Consider the following 20,069-nt stretch of genomic DNA (forward strand, 5'->3'; position numbering starts at 1 on the left):
TTTTGTTGCGGAGCACTTAAAACCATTCTTTTAGACTAACATGAGATGGACCCCTAGCTTACTTAGGGATATTTTGTTTTCTAATACTTCTGAATGCATTCACACAAGAATTATATGAATAATCCATCTTATTGAAAAAAAAAAACAACTCCACTATCTATATATTCTCATTTCTTTTTTCTATTAATGTAAAATAAACCTCCATTTTTTTCATTTCCTTGCAACATTTGGTTTTGTACGTGCAAAATATCTACACTTTGTCATTGTGATCTCTCTAAAATCACTAACAGCCACAACTTTTCTTATTTATTCATATTCAAACGACAGATACGTATTTTGATGAACCGAAGCCAGCAGATTCCAAATCTTAGGAAACATTGGATGTGAGACAGTTGTCCCATCTGTAAGAAATTCAACACCATTGTTTGTAGCCCGAATGTCCTAATACGGCAATGACACTATTCATCTAAGAATTTACCAGCACCTCCAAAATACGAAACCCAGTCATCTTTCAAAATGGAAGCCCTTTTTTCCTTTGCAAACTAGCTGAAAGAATATTCTCAATTAATAAAATTTTCTTTTTAAAGATTACTCGCAAAGATTTCTGCCAGAACATAGTTATTGATGTCTGAGTCAATCATCCACCGCAACAAGAGCATCGATATGGACAATAAAAATCCAAATTAGCTTTTTTTTTTTTCTTTTCCGAAAGAAGAATCCTTCATGGCTAATAGTATCCCAGCTGGCCACAAGTAATAGTAAGCTTCAGATCATTAGATTAGCTTTATGTTCTCTGAACATGATAAAGATCTTAATTTATACTAATTGTATCTTGTTTGAACCATGGCCGGGCAAAAACTTAAACAGATACGGAGAAAACAGATCTTAAGCTCTCATTTCTCCAAAGGGTGCAGCTTTAGGGGTACAAAGCATGCCAAGAACCTCTTTCTCAGCCTCTATGATTCACGGTATTAACCCAACTTTTGAAGGCAACACATTTGGATGGAGAATGCCAGAAGAACAAAGACTCCTGAGGCAGAGCATGCTCTCGGGAGAGAACAAGAACTGACCAAACTAAAAACGAGCATTTTACTGTGCAGCCACTTTTCAGTGCGACTCTTCGTTGACAGTCTCTGACAGCTATACAGAACCTTAAAAATATCAATAAGCAATATGGGACCCTGAAGATCTATGCACCATCACCATGTGTCAAGAAACCTCACATCAATGAATGCATATGATAACTGATCTTTGACCTTGACAATGGACAGTGTAGTAGCCCTGTGCCTCATTAGTTACATGTCCTGTTGCATCACCCAGTTCTATGAATATGGTATGATGAGCAAACATATTTCTTTGCCATCCCAACCTGCAAATCCTCAGTCACACTACAACTAGCTGATAACTGCTTCAATGGCTGAAGCTGAAGTACTGTTACCATGGCTTGCTCCTCATTCATCCTCGCAATGTCTGAAGTAAGATTGACTCCTTGGAATTGGGGTAGGCAAGTTAATCTTTGGTATCATTCCTCCCTAGCGTAACCGAAAAAACAAGGGAAAGATAAGCATCTGAATTTAATAAAAAGGAAATAAGGTAAACAGAGACTTCCAATAATATATTGTCAAAAATAACACCAATTCAACTTATGACCTGCGCATTTTACCACAAGAAGGATAGCTTCTAAACCTGCTTGTCATTTCCACATGAACCAAGACTACGATCATGAATGTGGATCTTTAGCAGAAAAAAATTGCAGGGGTCAAGCATCTTCATTTGTATACAGTTGAACATGACGTGGCCAAACTTGACCATATACATCTTTCTTAAAATATTGCCTATTCCAGGACCAGGGGATATCTGGATAGAAGCAACAGTAAACACAATGAAAATTTACCTTCCTGTACAACAGAAATATAGTTAAGTAAAACTAAAAGCACAGACAGATTAGCCACTGCTTGTCATTGCCTAACCTTCGGAGGTGTATGGTTGGGGTGGGAGCTGATATGGCACGGGCAGTCGGATCACCTCTGAAGACGAGTCTATTCCATTATTTCCTTTCCAGCAGAGGGTCACCAGCTTCGTCTTGCACACATCAGTGTTCCTAAATGACTTGCGTTCGCCCTGAATGATGAACAAGAAAATGGTGGTGTTCACAGGGAGTCAACTAAAGAGCATGACAACACTTCCGGAGTAAGCTGGAAGCATGGCACACCAGCTATGTTGGCAATACCTGATTTAAGATCTGGTTCTCTGTGCATGAGAATTCAGAACTACGGTCCTGAATAGTGGATGGCAAGAACAGAACCCCCAACTGGAAAGATGAGACGAATATGATTTTTAATACAGCATTAGATGGTAAAGAAATCTATAAATTGATACATTACTAGCAAATTTGAGGAAGCACATCTAACCAGACAAGGATAAAAAAACTTGTTTTAGGTCTTGGTTTGGAGATGCCACATACTTTTTATTTTACAGTTTTGGTAGTATCAACAGAACCAGTAAACAAATATACGGTCATCAAAATAATATCAACATAAAAAACTACAGAAATTGCTTTAAATGACACTTATTAATTATAATATATGTTCGAGAACTTTGGGTGCATTGTGTGTATGAAGCTTTTTTTTTAGGAGAACAGTAGGAATTATTAAAGCATTAAAATATAAAACTATTTAAAATAAATGAAACATACAAAAAATAGCACAAATTAGAAAATTACTAAATTAGACTATATAAAAGTTTGAATTATAATTATGTTATTTAATAAGAATCCTATGAACCCAATGTTTTTTCTCAAAATAAGAATAGTTTTCCTTGTATTTGTCAAAAATAGCCTTTGCTTGGTATTGCTGTCACATTTCCTGTTCAAATTGAAAAATATGAAACAGGAACTCTATTTCTATTTTTTCCTGGATGTATGAAATCAGGCAATTTTATCTAAATAATACTAATTTTAAAAAAATTATGAAAATAATACTCTTTCCAAAATATTTATCAAAATACTGTCCGAAACAAAGTCATCCTAATGATAAGACGATTTTATGTGCTGACTCACCACCATTCACGCCATGTGGAAGGTGGAGTTAGCAATTAGTAAGTCGCCCCTAAAATAGAGCGACTCTATAAGTCGCCCCATCGTAGAGCAACTTACTAGTTATGTTTAGGTCGTGACAGGGATGATTGGATCGTGAGGCTTGCGCTTGGGAAAAACACAAAGTCGCTCTATCATAGGACGACTCTATAAGTCGCTTTACAATAGGACGACTTACTAGTTGCTAACTCCACCTTCCACATAGTGTAAATTGTAGTGAGTCAACACATAAAGTCGTCCTATCATAGGGCGACTTTGTTTTGGACAATATTTTGAAAAGAGTATTATTTTCGTTATTTTTTTAAAATTAATATTATTTAGATAAAATAGCCCTGAAAACAAGTTTTTTTTTTAGTCATGCTAATTTTCTATTTTTCAAAAAAAATAAAGACTTTGTAGGCTCAAAAATAGCAATATGTGCGTCCATTCATATAAATTGGAAAAAATATAGAACCACTCTGCTTTTGAAACAGTGAACCATATCGGCCTTTCTGCTGCAGGACAATCAGTTGCAGGAGCCTTTACTGATTCAGAGATATCCAAAATAGAGGTAGTAGCAAAATTCCTTTGTCAATTTCATAAAAAATCATGCAAATCTTCTTAAAGCAACTAATAATCTTAATATTCTAGTTTGCTCACTGAACTCCAATCAGAACAAAGTGATCTAGATGACACATACATCTAATAACTACAAAAGATTGTTGATTGGAAACCTTTAAGAGCTCACTCTTCATCTGCTACAAAACCAGATGCTTTGATTTTTCATTACAGATAATGGGACAAAGTGTATGCACTCACTAAGAACCAGAGCAGCTCACCATGGCTTTCTACCATCCCATGGAACACCTCCCTGACCTGCCTCTGATGGCCCCAACTCCTCCTACCTCCAGCACACCTTTGTTTGCTCCTCTGTTCTCACCTCCAGCTCCTCCACTCCTCTCCTCTAACAGCAATCCCCAACAACAGAGCCTCCTCTAGTGCCCCTATCAGCTCTTCCCCTTCTCTCCTCCAATCCATCAGCAAATGTGCACTCCTCCCTCTTCCTTTTGTGCCATCACAATCCGAATCAGAACTTGCAACCTTAAACATCATCACCATCCCAAGAAAGACAGATAATTCAGAGCACATGCCTTTGTCTATATCAGATACGTATTGAATACCAATACTTGTACAATACCCCTATGATACATACCTGAATCCTGATACTTATGTCAAGTATCTTATTTTTCAAAATCAAATGGATGTTTTCCAATTATACTCCAGATACTCTCGAGAAACCTCCAAGAATGAGGAGGTTTTTTTCTCTCTTTTTTCTATAAAAGTTAATTTTTTAATGATAGATAGTTGACTTTGGAGTTTGTGATGTTGATACAAAAGTATAGAATATGGATTGTGATCTATGGATTTAATAGGTGATGAATTAGTGGAAGTTGATGTTCGATATATCCAAGATGGACTATATTATTTTGATAGCCCATTATGTTTTATAAATCCTTTTTATGCGTGCGCGCACACACATACACATATATATATAATGGTATCCTAGCCATACAGATCCTAATTTTCAAGTTTTGTTGCATGGGTGCATCCATACCCTGTATATAATTTATTAGTGGACGCTGGGTCCATGCTTCCTGGCACTAACCCCGACAGCTCTTGGCCAAAAAATTTGGCCTTCTGTCCCCCTACCCAGAAGTGCATTAGGCTTGGAGGTGAGAAGCTTGGAGAGGGCACCTAAGATATGGTCGAGCAGGCATCGCCGAGAGGAAGGTAATGGTGAAAGGGAGTTGCGCATGGAGAATAATGTGGATATGGCAACAGAAGCAGGTGTTCAGTGCAAGACAAAGATGGGAAAGATGATGCATATGAACAAGAACCTTTGACTTGAAACCTATTTGTAGAAAAGTGAATATATTCTTTTTTTTTCTTTTTCTCATAAACTCTAATGAAGATTTTAATTTAAAAGCTCAAAAAAAATTTGTACCACATTTTTATAAAGAGATGATATTGAACATGAGATGGAAGGCTCAACACCCAGTCTTTGTTTGACTGCTATTTGATAACTGATCCTGCACACAGTAATTTATATTTAGTACCTGTACGTAGTCAGAGTTGGGTTCTGCACACAGGCCTATTTCTGTATACACGAAGCTATACCTGTTTTGTCACACGGACAAACCAAGGAACAAAGGTAAAATGGCCATCTAAATCTAGGACCAGATATAAAATTTGCAGTCAGCAGGGATTAAATTTAATAACAGCTTATAGACTTACACTGCCTGGGGCTAAAAACAGACCAAATACAGATTGGTTTATCAATATATCCGCATCTATATCCATTTTTGTTTGGCAAATACAGATACAGATACTAATCAGATGCTAAAACTTATAACCATATTTTTTTAAAAAAATGGATACAAAAAGAAATTGGATATTAACAATATGGATATAAAAATATAGACATCTGATATGTAAATTTTATGACCCACCAAATTAAAGATGTCAGTATATGGAAGATAAATTGAACTAAAGACATGTGGATTTTGTCACTCATTTACCTTTAAAGTTAATGAGAGCTATATGAGATTAATAGCATAGCAAAAAAAAAAAAAATCAAATATTCCAACGCGGATCAGATAGTTATCTATCCATATCTATATCCATTTTCTTTTAATGTATAGGGATATCAGCCAGACATCCATATCTTTCATTAGGAAGACAAGTATTGTATCCATATCTAGATACAATTGGATACAAAAACTGATGCATAGATGTTGTCCAATCCACTTTAACCCCAACTATTAGACCAATAAACCCCTACACAAGCGAGACCACTTACTAAACAATTTTACAACAACCAATGTTACCTGAGCCAAGTGTTTTAAGTGTATTCACACGTCAGACATGACAGTCCCTAAAAATCTAGACACATGGACCTGGTGCATACAAAAATGAACATACACACATACATGCATGCATGCATGGTTACATAGACATACACCATTTTTTTGATACTTATACAAAAGGAATACTAAAAGGGAGACGAAAGAAATGTTGTCTAAGACAGTGGACCAACCATGACGTTGTCAGTAATCTAAAATTCACCAGCACATTTAACATCACTTAAAATGTATGAAATTACTTGTTAAATAACCATGATAACTTTATATTGTAAACCTGACAACACTTCAATTAGTGCGTAAAACACTTGAAACTAAGAAAGCCTTGAATAACACTTCAAAAAAAGGGTGACCAAGTGTACGCACTTTCTGGCTAATTTTAGCAGAAGGCATCCAAGTGAAATATCCAACATCGTCATGTCATATCCTACCGTCCAAGGAAACCTAAAAAATGGAGTTTTCCACTAAATATAAAGTGTCCCTCAAAAAGATATTCAGGAGATAATTGGCAAAGTTTAAACATAATTTTTTGTCTAATGACAATGTAAATATCCTAATGGTAATGTTGATGAGAAAATGCTTTTTGAGTTTTAAAGAAACGAAGGAATGACGAAACACATTCACATAATTTTTGGCCCCATGATTTAGTTTTTGGCCAAACCACCAAAACAAGTCCTAGTTTCAAGGACCCAAAAAAATTAGCCAAAAAGCTCTGGTAATCATTGTCTATTTGCCACTGACAGAGGTGTGAAAAAATCAGCCAAGCTGTGAACCCGACTCAAACCGGTCCTTTTGGTTTGGTTTATATCAGTTTTTTTTCTCAATTCAGTTTGGTGTCGATTTGAGAAAGGCCTGAACTGAAAAAAATCGATTTAGTTTCTATTTGGGTTTTCAGAAAATCGATTTAAACTGATCCGACTGGGCCCACCCCTACGTACGTACGCACGCATATCAAACCAACCCGACCCATATGTATGTGTGCATATATATTTCAATTTTTATTTTTTTTTAATATTTTTTCTTATATAATAAAATTTTTATGTTTAGACTTAGCCCAATCCATTTAGCCCAGTCCATTAAACATCAACCCTATATAATATAAAATTTATATGTTTAGACTTTGCCTAGCCTATTGATAAGTACATTAAATATCTCAATAAAAGCATCAAAATATATACTAATTAATTTTTATTCCTTAAGAATTGATGTTTTTTATTTGTGTTTTGCAGGAAAAACACTCACCAATACAAGAGTCCAATTTGCAGGTTAAAAAGAAGAAAATTGGAAACAAATTGAATTCAAAATGGACTACTGGACTTCGAATGGGGATCCAAAGATAGGCCCAAAACCATCTAAAAGCCAGCCCAAAGCATGCAGCCAATAGAAGTTCTTAAGTGGGCCAAGAGGAGCTCAACAGTGTTCTCACGTAGCATGCAAACAGGAGGGTCCGCAGGGCATTTAAAGCAAGCTTCAAATGATTTAAAAAAAGAGGAAGGCTTGGATTCAAAAGCTTGGACGTGGCTCACAAAAATTCAAATTAGCGGGACCCACATGAAGCACTGGAAGCTAGTGGCATTGGGCGTATCAGACAAGAAACAACGGCTAAGATTTTTAAACCGAAACAAATAAGGACTCCGTGAGGAATCAAGAGTCCGGATACACCTGTAACTCGGAGATGCTGAAGCCTATAAAAAAGGGTCCGCAGAAACAAAAAAAAAAAAGGGAGACAGAGAAGAGAAAAGCATCGAGCGAACAGCAGCGAAAGCAAAGAAAGCACAGGAGCGAAAGCAGAACAGAATTTTTTTATTTTGGATCTTGAAAAAAGGAAAATATGGAGCTAGAGATCTAAATGCGTGGCTAAATCCCTTCAAACCAGGAATATGATGAAGCCTGTAAACGGATTTTTATTTTTTTCTTGTATTTAATTTTCATGCAATAAAATTATACTTTTATTTCAAATTTTTTTATTTTTCTGAGGTACTGATCCAGCCTACACGGCCTATACCCTCTACAGACGTGCCGTGATCCCTGGATATCGTACATGCTTAGAAGAGATAGATCGTAATATGTTAGATTAAATCTTATATCTTGTAATTAAATTTAGATAATTTATACTCTAATAGGACGAACCATGATCTATTGATACAGTCCGTACCCCTTAGAGATAAGCTATACTAATGCCCTAATCACAAGAATTAATATTGCAATATAAAAAAAAAGAAGAAAATAAATCTAATTTGCATGGTGGATTCGAAATTCCTGAATTATCTCTCTGACTTGTTTTCTTTCACAAATTAATTTTACACTTGCAATTTAATTCTTGCTATTTTATTTCTTTTTAATCTTTCTACCCTCAATTCTCTTTTATTTCTTCTTCAAAAAGAAAAAAACAATCGCCCTAAATTCCTGTGGAAACAATCCCGACTCACCCTATTTATATAGTTTGAGTTGGTTTTTTATTCTTGACCACCTACAACAGCGATCAAATTTTGGCACCGTTGTCGGAATTTAGGCACGATTATTTTTTTATTTTAAAAAAAAACTTTCTTTAGTTTTATTTTTAGTTTCTTTTTATTTGCTTTCTAACTTGTTTAGTTACTTAGTCAAACTTACTTTCTTTAAAAAAAAATCTCTACATTGACACCTCATAATCTAATTAGAAAATTAGATACTTAATCACAAAACCTAAAAAGTGAAACAAATCAATTTACTCTTGGCTAATTACCAAATCTGACCATCTTTTCTTCTTGCATTACATAATTTCATAAAACATCTTAAGAGCACAAACCCTAAACAAGATAAGGTGAAGATTTCATCACCCTTCCTTGGCTCACAAACCACCATCCTACATATTGCATTGACCTAAACCTTAACCTAAAATCAATTAGACGTTGGCCCCTAAGGACACTCGAGCTCAATAGGACAAAAGATCCTAAGAGTTGGACCAGGTTAGGGTTAGTTTGACTGATGTCTAGGAAAGTGGTTCAGAAACTACGTCCTAAAGAAAGATGGTTATTTAATTGGTTCCGTTCGCTTACCTGACCAACTCAGTTGGTGTCTAAGAAAAGCAACGGAGAGACGCCCACCAACCTTACATTTACTTGGCCAGTTGAGTGGCTAGTCTTTTACTTGGAGTGCTCAAAGACAACCTTGACAATTAGAAGTTGTTTAGATCTAAAGTTATCCTTAACAAGGATTGACCGCATAACTTGATTACTAACCTACAAACATTAACCCTAATTAAAACACTTCTCTATCGTCTTTAGATTTAGAACTCCTTAAGCTCTCATCTTTAGAATTCTTTTCTCATCTATCTCTCTTCCCTCTTCTCTTTATAAAAAAAATTACAAAAATAACTGAAAAATCCCAAATTTCTTCTTGGACAAGGATATCTAATCGATTAGTGAGAATAGATCCAAACTTAGCATCTAGTCCAGTAGACCTTAAGTCCACAATGGGTGAATCCGAACATGAACCTCGGGTCCTTAAAGACCTTTTCTATCCTGTTAGATCAGCCCAACCCTCATGTATCTGACTGCCACAAATGACCCCTACGCACCAACATACAATCCAGGATGGAGGAACCACTCCAATTTTTTTTGGTTACAAGGGTCAAACTCAAGTAGACCTGCCTTCACTCAGCCCAACCCCATATCCATTCAATCATCAATTAACCCTCCTAGTTTTAGTAATGATCAAAGACTTAACTCGCTAGAAAAGAGTCTAAAAATCCTAGTAAAATCGACTGCTAACACCAACACTACACTAAACAACTTCATGCAGACCACGAGCCAGCTTTTAACTTCCAACACCCAGACTATTGCCCGTTTAGAGATGCAGTTAGGTCAATTAACTACGACTGCGAGTGAAAGAAAAAAAGATAAACTACCGAGTCAATTCGAGGCTAATCCTAGAATCCAGAACAATCAAAGATCACAACAAGCAGCCCAGATCAATCAATTAAATGCAATTCACACCTTAAGGTCTGAAAAATAAATAGACAACCATGTCAGTACAGTTGAAGACCAAGATGACCCATTGTTTAAACAACCTCATGAGCAAGTGATCGATCAGACCAAATCTAAGAAGCCAGATAAGCCTAAGGAGTCAACAGAGATTAACGAACCACCCAAGCCACTTGCAGAATCTACCTCAAGGTTTAAGCAAGTTGAGACATCCCTCACCAATCTTGTAGCTCATTTTTCAAACAGACTTGGGTCCAACAGACACTCGACCCATATAAATCAAATCTTAGAGATGTTTAAACAAATGAAAGTAAATATCCCTCTACTAGACATGATCCAACAAGTTCCCACATACGTCAAATTTCTCAAAGACCTATGCACAAAGAAGAAGACCACCAACGTTCCCAAAAAAACCTTCTTGGCGGTCAGTGTGAGCTCATTCCTGTCGAGCCACATGCCTGTCAAGTATAAAGATTCAGGATCTCCTACAATCTCTTGTGTCATTGGGGAAACCATCATTGATAGGGCCTTATTAGACTTAGGGGCTAATGTGAACATCTTATCTTATTCGATTTATGAAAAATTGGAGATAGGAGAATTAAAGTCCACAGAAATCACATTGTAATTAGCAGATCGATCAGTAAAGACCTCCAAAGAAGTTGTGGAGGATGTGTTAATCAAAGTTGGCAATTTCATTTACCCTATAGATTTTGTGATCCTTGAGACTGAACCAGTGTCTAATCCAAAAGATCACATCCCACTAATTTTAGGAAGACTATTCTTAGCAACCACCAACGCCCTAATCAATTGCCGCAATGGACTCATGAAGCTCTCATTTGGAAACATGACCATTGATCTTAATATTTTCAATCTTGAAAACAAAAGGGACCAACTCGTGGACGTAAACTTGATCTAGGATGAGATCTATGATACCACTGACCTAGGGGAAGAAGATTTTGATTGTAATATCTGATCAGACCAAAAATCTGAAATAGCTTATGAAATTTTTTCATGTAGTAATCAGAGAGTTCATCCATAATGGCAACCACCTGTAAGGATTAATGAACCAATACACAAGCCATCGATTGAGGAAGCACTGAAATTAGAACTCAAAATACTCCCTGAGCACCTCAAATATGCGTATCTAGGTCCATCAGAAATCCTACCCGTAATCATCGCATCAGACCTAAATCAAACCCAAGAAGAGACACTTTTAGCTATCCTCAGAAAGAATAAGAAAGCCATAAGCTGGACCATAGCTGGCATCAAAGAGATCAGCCCTTCAATTATCCAACATCAAATTCATTTAGGAGAGGAAGTCAAGCCAACCCCCAAAGGAGACTTAACCCAGCTATGAAGGAGGTAGTGAAGAAAGAGATTCTCAAGTTACTAGACAATGGAATCATCTACCCCATTTCAGATAATTCATGGATTAGCCCAATTAAAATAGTACCTGAAAAATCAGAGATAACAGTGGTTCAAAACGAAGTAAATGAATTAGTACCGACTAGGATCCAAACTGGATAGTCTGTATTGATTACAGAAAATTGAATGCGGCCACAAGAAAGGATCATTTTTTCTACCATTCATTGACCAGATATTGGAAAGATTAGTCGGACATGAGTTCTATTATTTTCTTGATAGATATTCCGACTATAACTAGATTTCTACAGCACCAAAGGACCAAGAAAAGACCACATTTACCTATCCATTTGGAACTTTTGCCTATAGACGTATGCCCTTTGGTTTATATAATGCTCCATCTACTTTCCAAAGGTGCATGGTCAGCATCTTTTCTGACATGATCGAAAAATTTCTAAAAATATTCATGGATGATTTTTTTATTTTTGGCTCCACCTTCTCCGAGTGCCTACATCATCTAAGACTAGTCTTGGAAAGGTGCAAGGAGAAACACTTAGTACTTAATTGTAAAAAATGCCAATTCATGATCAAAGAAGGCATAGTACTTGGTCATGTTATCTCAAAAAAGGGAATTGAAGTAGATAAAACCAAAGGAGACCTGATTGCAAATCTTTCACCACCCAAATCAGTAAAAAAAATTCGCTCATTCTTAGGACATGCTGGCTTCTATAGGAGGTTCATCAAAAATTTTAGCAAAATAGCTCGACCACTGATCAATCTTCTTACCAAAGACGTCAAATTCGATTTTACTGCTGAGTGCCACGATTCTTTTGACCATCTTAAAAAGGATTGACATCTGCACCCATCATTCACCCACTCGATTGGACTCAATCCTTCAAACTCATGTGTGATGCATCTGATCACGCCATCAGAGCCATTTTAGGATAAAAAATTGATAAGCTGCCACGAGTCATTTACTATACTAGTAGGACCCTTAATGATGCACAGCTTAACTACTCAACTACTGAAAAAAAGTTCTTGACTATCGTCTTTACTCTCGAAAAATTTAGATCTTATTTAGTTGGATCACATGTCATTATATACACTGATCACTCAGCCATTAGACATCTCTTGACAAAAAAAGATGCAAAAGCACGTTTGATCTGATGGATTTTACTTCTTCAAGAATTTGACCTAAAAATCAGGGATAAGAAAGGAACCGAAAATGTAATGGCTGATCATCTGTCCCGATTGATTGATGCACCCTCTAACGAACCATCAATAGAAGAGTCTTTTCCTGATGAACAACTCATGTCTGTGACCAAAGAACCATGATACGCTAATATTGTCAATTACTTGACCATTGGTAGGATTCTCTCTTACTGAACCACTCAGGACAAACACAAATTCTTTGCCCAAGTATTTTATTTGAGATGATCCATATCTGTTTAAACAATGCCCTAACCAAATCATTAGAAGATGTCTTCCGGATCATGAGATCAAAAGTATCTTATCCTTTTGTCATGACCAAGTCTGCGGTGGCTACTTTAGATCCAAGAAAACTGCCGCAAAAGTTCTCTAATGTGAATTATATTGACCCAATTTGTTTAAGAACGCAAATGAATACTGTAAAAGCTATATTAGTTATCAACAACTAGGACGGATCACAAAAAGAGACATGATGCCATTAAATCCGATCTTAGTTTGTGAGATTTTTGATGTGTGGGGTATCGATTTCATAGAACCACTTCCAAACTCTTTCAGGAATGAATATATCTTAGTGGCTATCGATTACGTATCTAAATGGATAGAGACTCTACCATGTAGATCGAATAATAACAAAATTGTCATCAAATTTCTAAAAAAAACATCCTCTCTCGTTTTGAAATCCTTAGAGCCATTATAAGTGATCATGGAACACATTTTTGTAATCGATCATTTGAAATCCTAATGAAAGAATACAACATTACCCATAAATTGGCCACATCCTATCACCCTCAAACTAGTGGACAAGTCAAAGTTTCAAATCATCAAATCAAACAAATTCTAGAGAAGACTGTGAGCACCAATAGAAAGGATTGGTCATTGAAGCTAGTGGATGCTCTTTGGGCATATCACACTGCCTTCAAAACCAACTTAAGAATGTCTCCTTATAGGTTTGTTTTTGGTAAAGCATGTCACTTGCCAGTTGAACTTGAACATAAGGCCATATGGGCCATCAAAAAGTTGAACATGGATCTAGACGAGGCTGGACAACATAGGAAGCTGCAAATTGATGAACTTGAGAAAATCATGAATGAGGCATACGAAAATACTAAGATATACAAAGAACGAACTAAGGTATTTCATGATCGAGCAATCCTTAGAAAATCATTTTCATCTGGTCAAAAATTTTTTTTGTATAACTCTAGGCTACACTTATTTCCTGAAAAATTTAGATCCAGATGGACAGGACCCTATATAGTAAAAGAAGTTCTCTCATGGGGCTGTAAAGATAAAAAACTCAAACAATGATGCTACTTTTAAAGTAAATGGACAACGATTGAAATCATTCTTGAAGTTGCCTACTGAAATTGAGGAAGAGACCATGATTCTCCATGAGCCTATTTATTCTGACTGATTCTGTATTACGAATTTAGTCCGACTGAAGATTTGAAACTAAGCACTTTTTGGAAGGCATTCCAAATTTTTTTAACCCTTTATTTTAGTGATCTTCATTTTTTTTAGGAATAATGGACCGCTTTATGTAGAAGCACCTGTCAATGAACGAGTATACTTATAGTCCAGATGGTATCTCTATTTATTTTATTTATCTGTCTCTATTTTATTTTTTCTTACTCCATTGAGAACAATGAAAATTGAGTTGGAGGGTAAGGGTAATTAAAAAAAAATTAATTAAAGTCCTTGAATAAATTGGTATTTAACATTTAGGTACCTGATTAGATTACAGATTTGAGTGAAACCAAGCAAATTTATTTTGAAAAAAATTGATGTACAGATTAAAGAGTTTGTGAGATATCGAGGGATCAAGTATTAAGAAAATTCAATGAATAGTTAAGTTTAGAATAGAAACAATTTTTTTTTTCTTGAATATTTCTGATTTTTTGCCTACCAACGTCAAAGAAGAGTTTACTTCCTATGGACTTGTGTAGGATAACTATACATTTCTTCATAAAAAAAAAATTGCAAAAACTTTATGCTGAGTAATCGGGCCTCTTTGCCTAAGCAAGCATTGAGTTTCGCGTCAAAAAATATGAAGGACAATGAAACTTTATTGTAAAGTTAGTCTTAACTCATAGCCTATTTGATTTGAGCAAGTCCAAGGGATATTTTATACTTAGTGCCCTAAAGTCAACTGATTTGGGAGTCATTAGCTGAAAACTCACTATATGGGTCAGACAGAAAACATAAGGGGTTAAGACACTCAATAGCGGTACAACATTAAAGAAATAAAAAAAATAAAAAAAATCAATAAATGAAGGATGGAAGTAATACTACACTTACCCATATGAAAGTAGATGATTTAGAGATAAAGATGGGTAATTTAGAAAAAATTCTGAAAAAATTTAATGTTCTTGGCTTAACTTCTATTGATTAGTACTAATATCCCAATGACATACGTCACTCATGCTCTACTGAACATCCATGATTTTTTTTTCTTTTTAAAATTGTCTAGTGAAACTTGAAACTCTAAGCTAAATGGTACTTAGTACTAAATCCTTTCTTTACTTGAGGACGAGCAAAGCTCAAGTTGGAGGATGTGATAAGTACATTAAATATCCCAATAAAAGCATCAAAATATATACTAATTAACTTTTATTCCTTAAGAATTGATGTTTTTTGTTTGTATTTTGCAGGAAAAACACTCACCAATACAAAAGTCTGATTTGCAAGTTAAAAAGAAGAAAATTGAAAACAAATTGAATGCAAAATGGACTAATGGATCCAAATGGTGATCCAAAGATAGGCCCAAAACCATCTAAAAGCCAACCCAAAGCATGCAGCCCATATAAGTTCTTAAGTGGGCCAACAGGAGCTCAACAGTGTTCTCACGTAGCATGCAAACAGGAGGGTCCACAGGGCATTTAAAGCAAGCTTCAAATGATTTAAAAAAGGAGGAAGGTTTGGATTCAAAAGCTTGGACGTGGCTCACAGGAATTCAAATTAGCAGGACCCGCGTGAAGCACTGGAAGCTAGTGGCATCGGGTGTATCAGACAAGAAACAGCGGCTAAGATTTTTAAACCGAAACAAATAAGGACTCCGTGAGGAATCAAGAGTCCAGATACGCCTATAACTCGGAGACGCTAAAGCCTATAAAAAAGGGTCCACAGAAACAAGAAAAAAAGGGAGATAGAGAAGAGAAGCATCAAGCGAACAATAGCGGAAGCAAAGAGAGCAGAGGAGCGGAAGCAGAACAGAATTTTTTTATTTTTGGATCTTGAAAAAAGGGAGAATATGGAGCTAAAGATCTTGATGCGTGGCTAAATCCCTTCAACCTAGGAATATGATGAAGCTTGTAAACGGATTTTTATTTTCTTTCTTGTATTTAATTTTCATGTAATAAAATTGTGCTTTTATTTCAAATCTTTTTATTTTTCTGAGGTATTGATCCAGCCTATACGGCCTATACCCTCTACAGACGTGCCGTGATCCCTGGATACGGTACGTGCCTAGGAGGGATAGATCGTGGTATGTTAGATTAAACCTTATACCTTGTAATTAAATTTAGATAGTTTATACTCTAATAGGATGAGTCATGATCTATTGATACAGTCCGTACCCCTTAGAGATAAGCTATACTAATGCCCTAATCACAAGAATTAATATTGCAACATAAAAAAAAAAAAAAAATCTAATTTGCATGGTGGATTCGGAATTTCTGAATTATCTCTCTGACTTGTTTTCTTTCACAAATTAATTTTATACTTACAATTTAATTCTTGCTATTTTATTTCTTTTTAATCTTTCTACCATCAATTCTCTTTTATTTCTTCTTCAAAAAGAAAAAACAATCGCCCTAAATCCCTGTGAAAACGATCCTGACTCACCCTATCTATACAATTTGAGTTGGTTTTTTATTCTTGACCGCCTATGACAGCGATCACCTATTTAACTTAAACCATTGAACATCAACCGGATAAACTGAACTAAGCTGAATCAAATTTCCCTGGTTAGTTTCAATTGGCTTTTGTAGATAGTTCGGCTTCGGTTTTGATTTTAGGAAACTAATTTAAATCAGTTTAGTTTTAGGTTTATCTCCAAACTGACCTGACCATACCTGTGTGCACCCCAAGCCACTGATAAAACATTCTAACAAACTATAAATGCACAATACCATATGTTTTTCGTAGAAACATTTTTCAACTAAAATGAGAATGTATCACATTATTAGGACTTGGGCAAGGATGCACTCAACTGCATTTACCCAAATGCTTCCTAGTGGAAATCGATGATGCACCTCTCAAATGAAAATCGACATGATTGATCATGAACTATGGTGCATAAAATGCCCAAATGCTAAAGTCATTTATGTTCGAGGTATCTTGCCTATGCATCAAGCGAGCACAAAATAAACGGTAGCAATATTTCTAATGGGTTAAAGCATATTATACACTATGTTTTGTAAATATTAGCCATTGATGTTGATATAAAAACATCAAAATATATGCACAGACCAAATATCAAATAATTTGGATGCTTCTAGACTATAGATCAAATGAAGACATGGCATTATACCATTAAATTTGTCTATTTTTCATCGATCTGGTACTAGGTAAAAATACCTCGAAATTGTGTGATCTTTTGTCTTTACGTGTTTTATGCACCACAGATCATATTCAACGCTGTTGACTTTTATTTTGAAAGGTCTATCATTGATTTCCACTATGAAGCATTTGCGGCAAAATGCACTTGAGTGGATCCTATCCAGACTCTTATCAGAAGCTAATTCTTAATTATAGTTATCTAATTTTTAAATCTTAACTACATTTAAAACCAATTAATGGAGCAGTTAAATCTTCTCTTTGACCATGAACCAAATATTAGAGGAAAACACCGATCCACCTAGACCTCCCCTCTTAGATTCAGCTGGACTCTTAGTCCAATAATCAACCCGAATACAACACACAAAATTTATTTACAAATCTCTAAGACAAGCAGAAAAAAGAAAAAGAGGTTTTATTTCAACTTGAAATAAAATCTGAAGAATTAATATATGTATCTTCATCCAGAAATTTAAGACAACCTGCAGCAAATGTTCACAAAAACATGACTCTAATAGAAGAAGAAGACATTTAATTTCTAAGCCAAGAATTACGTAACTTCCAAATGAAAGATTTTTGTTGACTAAATTTCTATTCAAATATTCAAGCATAAAGATTTAAAAGGCAGAATAGGATAAGAAATGCCAAACTAGAAGTACGAACTAGAACAATAAAGCATTCATGCAGCTAACTACATTCCGGTGTGACGAAGTATAGTTTACCTATATATAAGACATATAAGAACATTGAAGTACTGTTTTACTGGTTTTGAAATGCTTTCCTTGATGCTCAATGCTAATGATATTGAAATGATGAACTAATGAAGTTTCAGCAGATACTGCAGGACCCAAATGACACAAATATCTAAAAGAAACTCAAACAGTACCTAAAGCTAAAAGCTTACCTCATAAGAACGTATCATTAGTTGGGAATTGTTCTTCTGTAATGCACCCCAAGCAGCTTTGCTTAGATTTGCTGAAGTAAGCAGAAACCATCTGTTGAGAGGAAACAATAATGATCACACTGAAATACTTGAAACAACAAACAACTATCTCAACAGAACATGATTAAAAGAACTTAAATTAAAAACATATCCGCTATACACAAACTAAATGATGAGAGATGAAGCCTTACGCAAGATTCTGACCATTATAACGAGTGTAAGATTTTATATGAGGCATTGCACGACTGTAACAAAAGACAAATGATCATCAGCATGATATCAGTAATTTCAATTACATAATGAGGATAAAGAAAAAATGTGTGATTTGTTCAGATAGAGCAGCAAACTATACTAATCAAGACTAAAACCCTTTATGGAAGAATTAACCAAACAACATTAAGAAATTAATGATCTTACCAAAAACATTATTTGCTCTTACTTAACTTTGTTACTTCCTGACTACACCATCAACAAATATCTGAGCTAAACTGAGCGGTATTTTCAACAGAATTAAGGCTATGCATCTGATTCAAATTTACCAATCAACAAAATTTTAATGGATGATGATAATGGGATTATAATTTATCCTTGAACTTGGAACAAGAATACAAGTGGTTGTAGTGTTATGAATTATTCAGTGTAAGGAGCAAATGTAAAGCATTTGCAAGTCGTATAGTTTCATTGCATATTAGTCCATTAGGTATACATGTACATTCTTTTGGTCATTTATTGGTTTAACATGTTACATCAAATCTGCCTTTGCTTGCAGAATAAGGTGGAATGGAGGGGAATAAAGTCATTTTCTCAATTATTCCACTTTAACCCACCAAATTCTAGAAATAAAGCCTACTTTTTTTGGAGGCAAAGTTTATTTTGAAGAAAAAATAGGGCTACTATTTGCACTTAACCTGGAATAAACCACTCCACCATGTGTGATGGAGCAGTTTATTCTGGAGTAAAGTGGATTAGGAGTAAGCTAACCCATTTATTCTAATCTGACTTGCTCCACAACCAAACACAGATACAATCATTTCAACCCATCCAACACATGGCACTCCATATGAATGATACGAGAACACCTTTACAAGAACCATTTTTGAAAAGCTAACAAATTTAGTACAGTAAATAGGATCACTTTTAATAAATTTCACTGTTTTATGTCGCCAACTCACCAAAACTGAACACATAAATACCCATTGGAAATGACATTGCCCAACTATTTTTGTATTAAGTAGTCATCAAAATAAGGCTATTGAAGATCCCTAAGTAGTTAAAAAAATTCCTTGAATCCTAAGACTCCTTGAGGGACTTTTGTCATAGAGTCGGCTTCCAATGCCTATGCTTGGACCAGAAGTGGCAACTTAAAACTCCTAACATTTCAGCCACTGACTAATGGAAGTATTTCCATTTTCTGCCATAAACTTTTTAGCAAGGCTTGTAACAAATCATCTTCAACACTTACTGATTCATAGTCTCCCAGTAATGATGCTTCTATCACCCTCTACATCAATGTTCAGACATTAAAACAGACCAGATTCAACGTTATCTAACCATGAATAATGGAAGGACAAGTTTTCCTACCCCCTAAAAATTCGCTTGAACTTTTTTATGTAGGTCAATGAGAATTTTTTGCAGGGTTTTCTTTCCCCTTTTACGGTGTATAATGACATTCCTTGTCCCCCAAACTCTGCCCACTAATCAAGTCCATGTCTGCCAACTCAAAGTGCTAGCATGATTGCTAGTAATACCAGATTTTCTTTTTCTATCCATCAGACCTCAGGCATTTCCAAGTATTTTTCAAACTAAACTTTATTTGGAAAGTGTTTAGCGCAATGGAAAGCTACCTTAATATGGATTTTATCATGGATAAACTTTATTGCTAAATATTAATTGCTTTGGACATGGATCTTGCTCCCAAGTGATAGCTTCCAAGCATTAATTTGCATCACATTCATAAATCAGTTACTGGATGTTCAATGTATTAAAACACATTCGATGGGGAAATGGTAGCTGAGGGGTTGTGGGCACCATGGCAAGCAACT

At 35.4% G+C, this 20,069-nt stretch overlaps 1 protein-coding gene across 10 annotated transcripts in view; it reads right to left on the bottom strand.

Moving 5' to 3' along the window:
• Window positions 1-753: 753 nt before the first annotated feature.
• Window positions 754-20,069, bottom strand: part of LOC105052040 (tyrosyl-DNA phosphodiesterase 1) — a 43,750-nt gene continuing 24,434 nt past the window's right edge. For 3 of the 10 annotated variants that reach the window (XM_073252298.1, XM_073252299.1, XM_010932734.4), the window contains 6 exons: window positions 18,219-18,272; window positions 17,989-18,079; window positions 2,231-2,311; window positions 1,971-2,121; window positions 1,651-1,857; window positions 754-1,532 (listed from right to left, as the gene is read on the bottom strand). In XM_073252298.1, coding sequence (XP_073108399.1) covers window positions 1,760-1,857; window positions 1,971-2,121; window positions 2,231-2,311; window positions 17,989-18,079; window positions 18,219-18,272 — 475 coding nt within the window. In that variant the 3' untranslated portion in view covers window positions 754-1,532; window positions 1,651-1,759. Of the gene's footprint in view, window positions 1,533-1,650; window positions 1,858-1,970; window positions 2,122-2,230; window positions 2,312-3,912; window positions 4,175-5,078; window positions 5,164-5,190; window positions 5,252-6,360; window positions 6,439-17,988; window positions 18,080-18,218; window positions 18,273-20,069 lie in introns of those variants that run through there. The other 7 variants (XM_010932747.4, XM_010932741.4, XM_073252300.1 and 4 more) reach the window with 7 other exon arrangements.

This window comes from Elaeis guineensis, chromosome 2 (assembly GCF_000442705.2).
Source record: "Elaeis guineensis isolate ETL-2024a chromosome 2, EG11, whole genome shotgun sequence".
NCBI lineage: Eukaryota > Viridiplantae > Streptophyta > Magnoliopsida > Arecales > Arecaceae > Elaeis > Elaeis guineensis.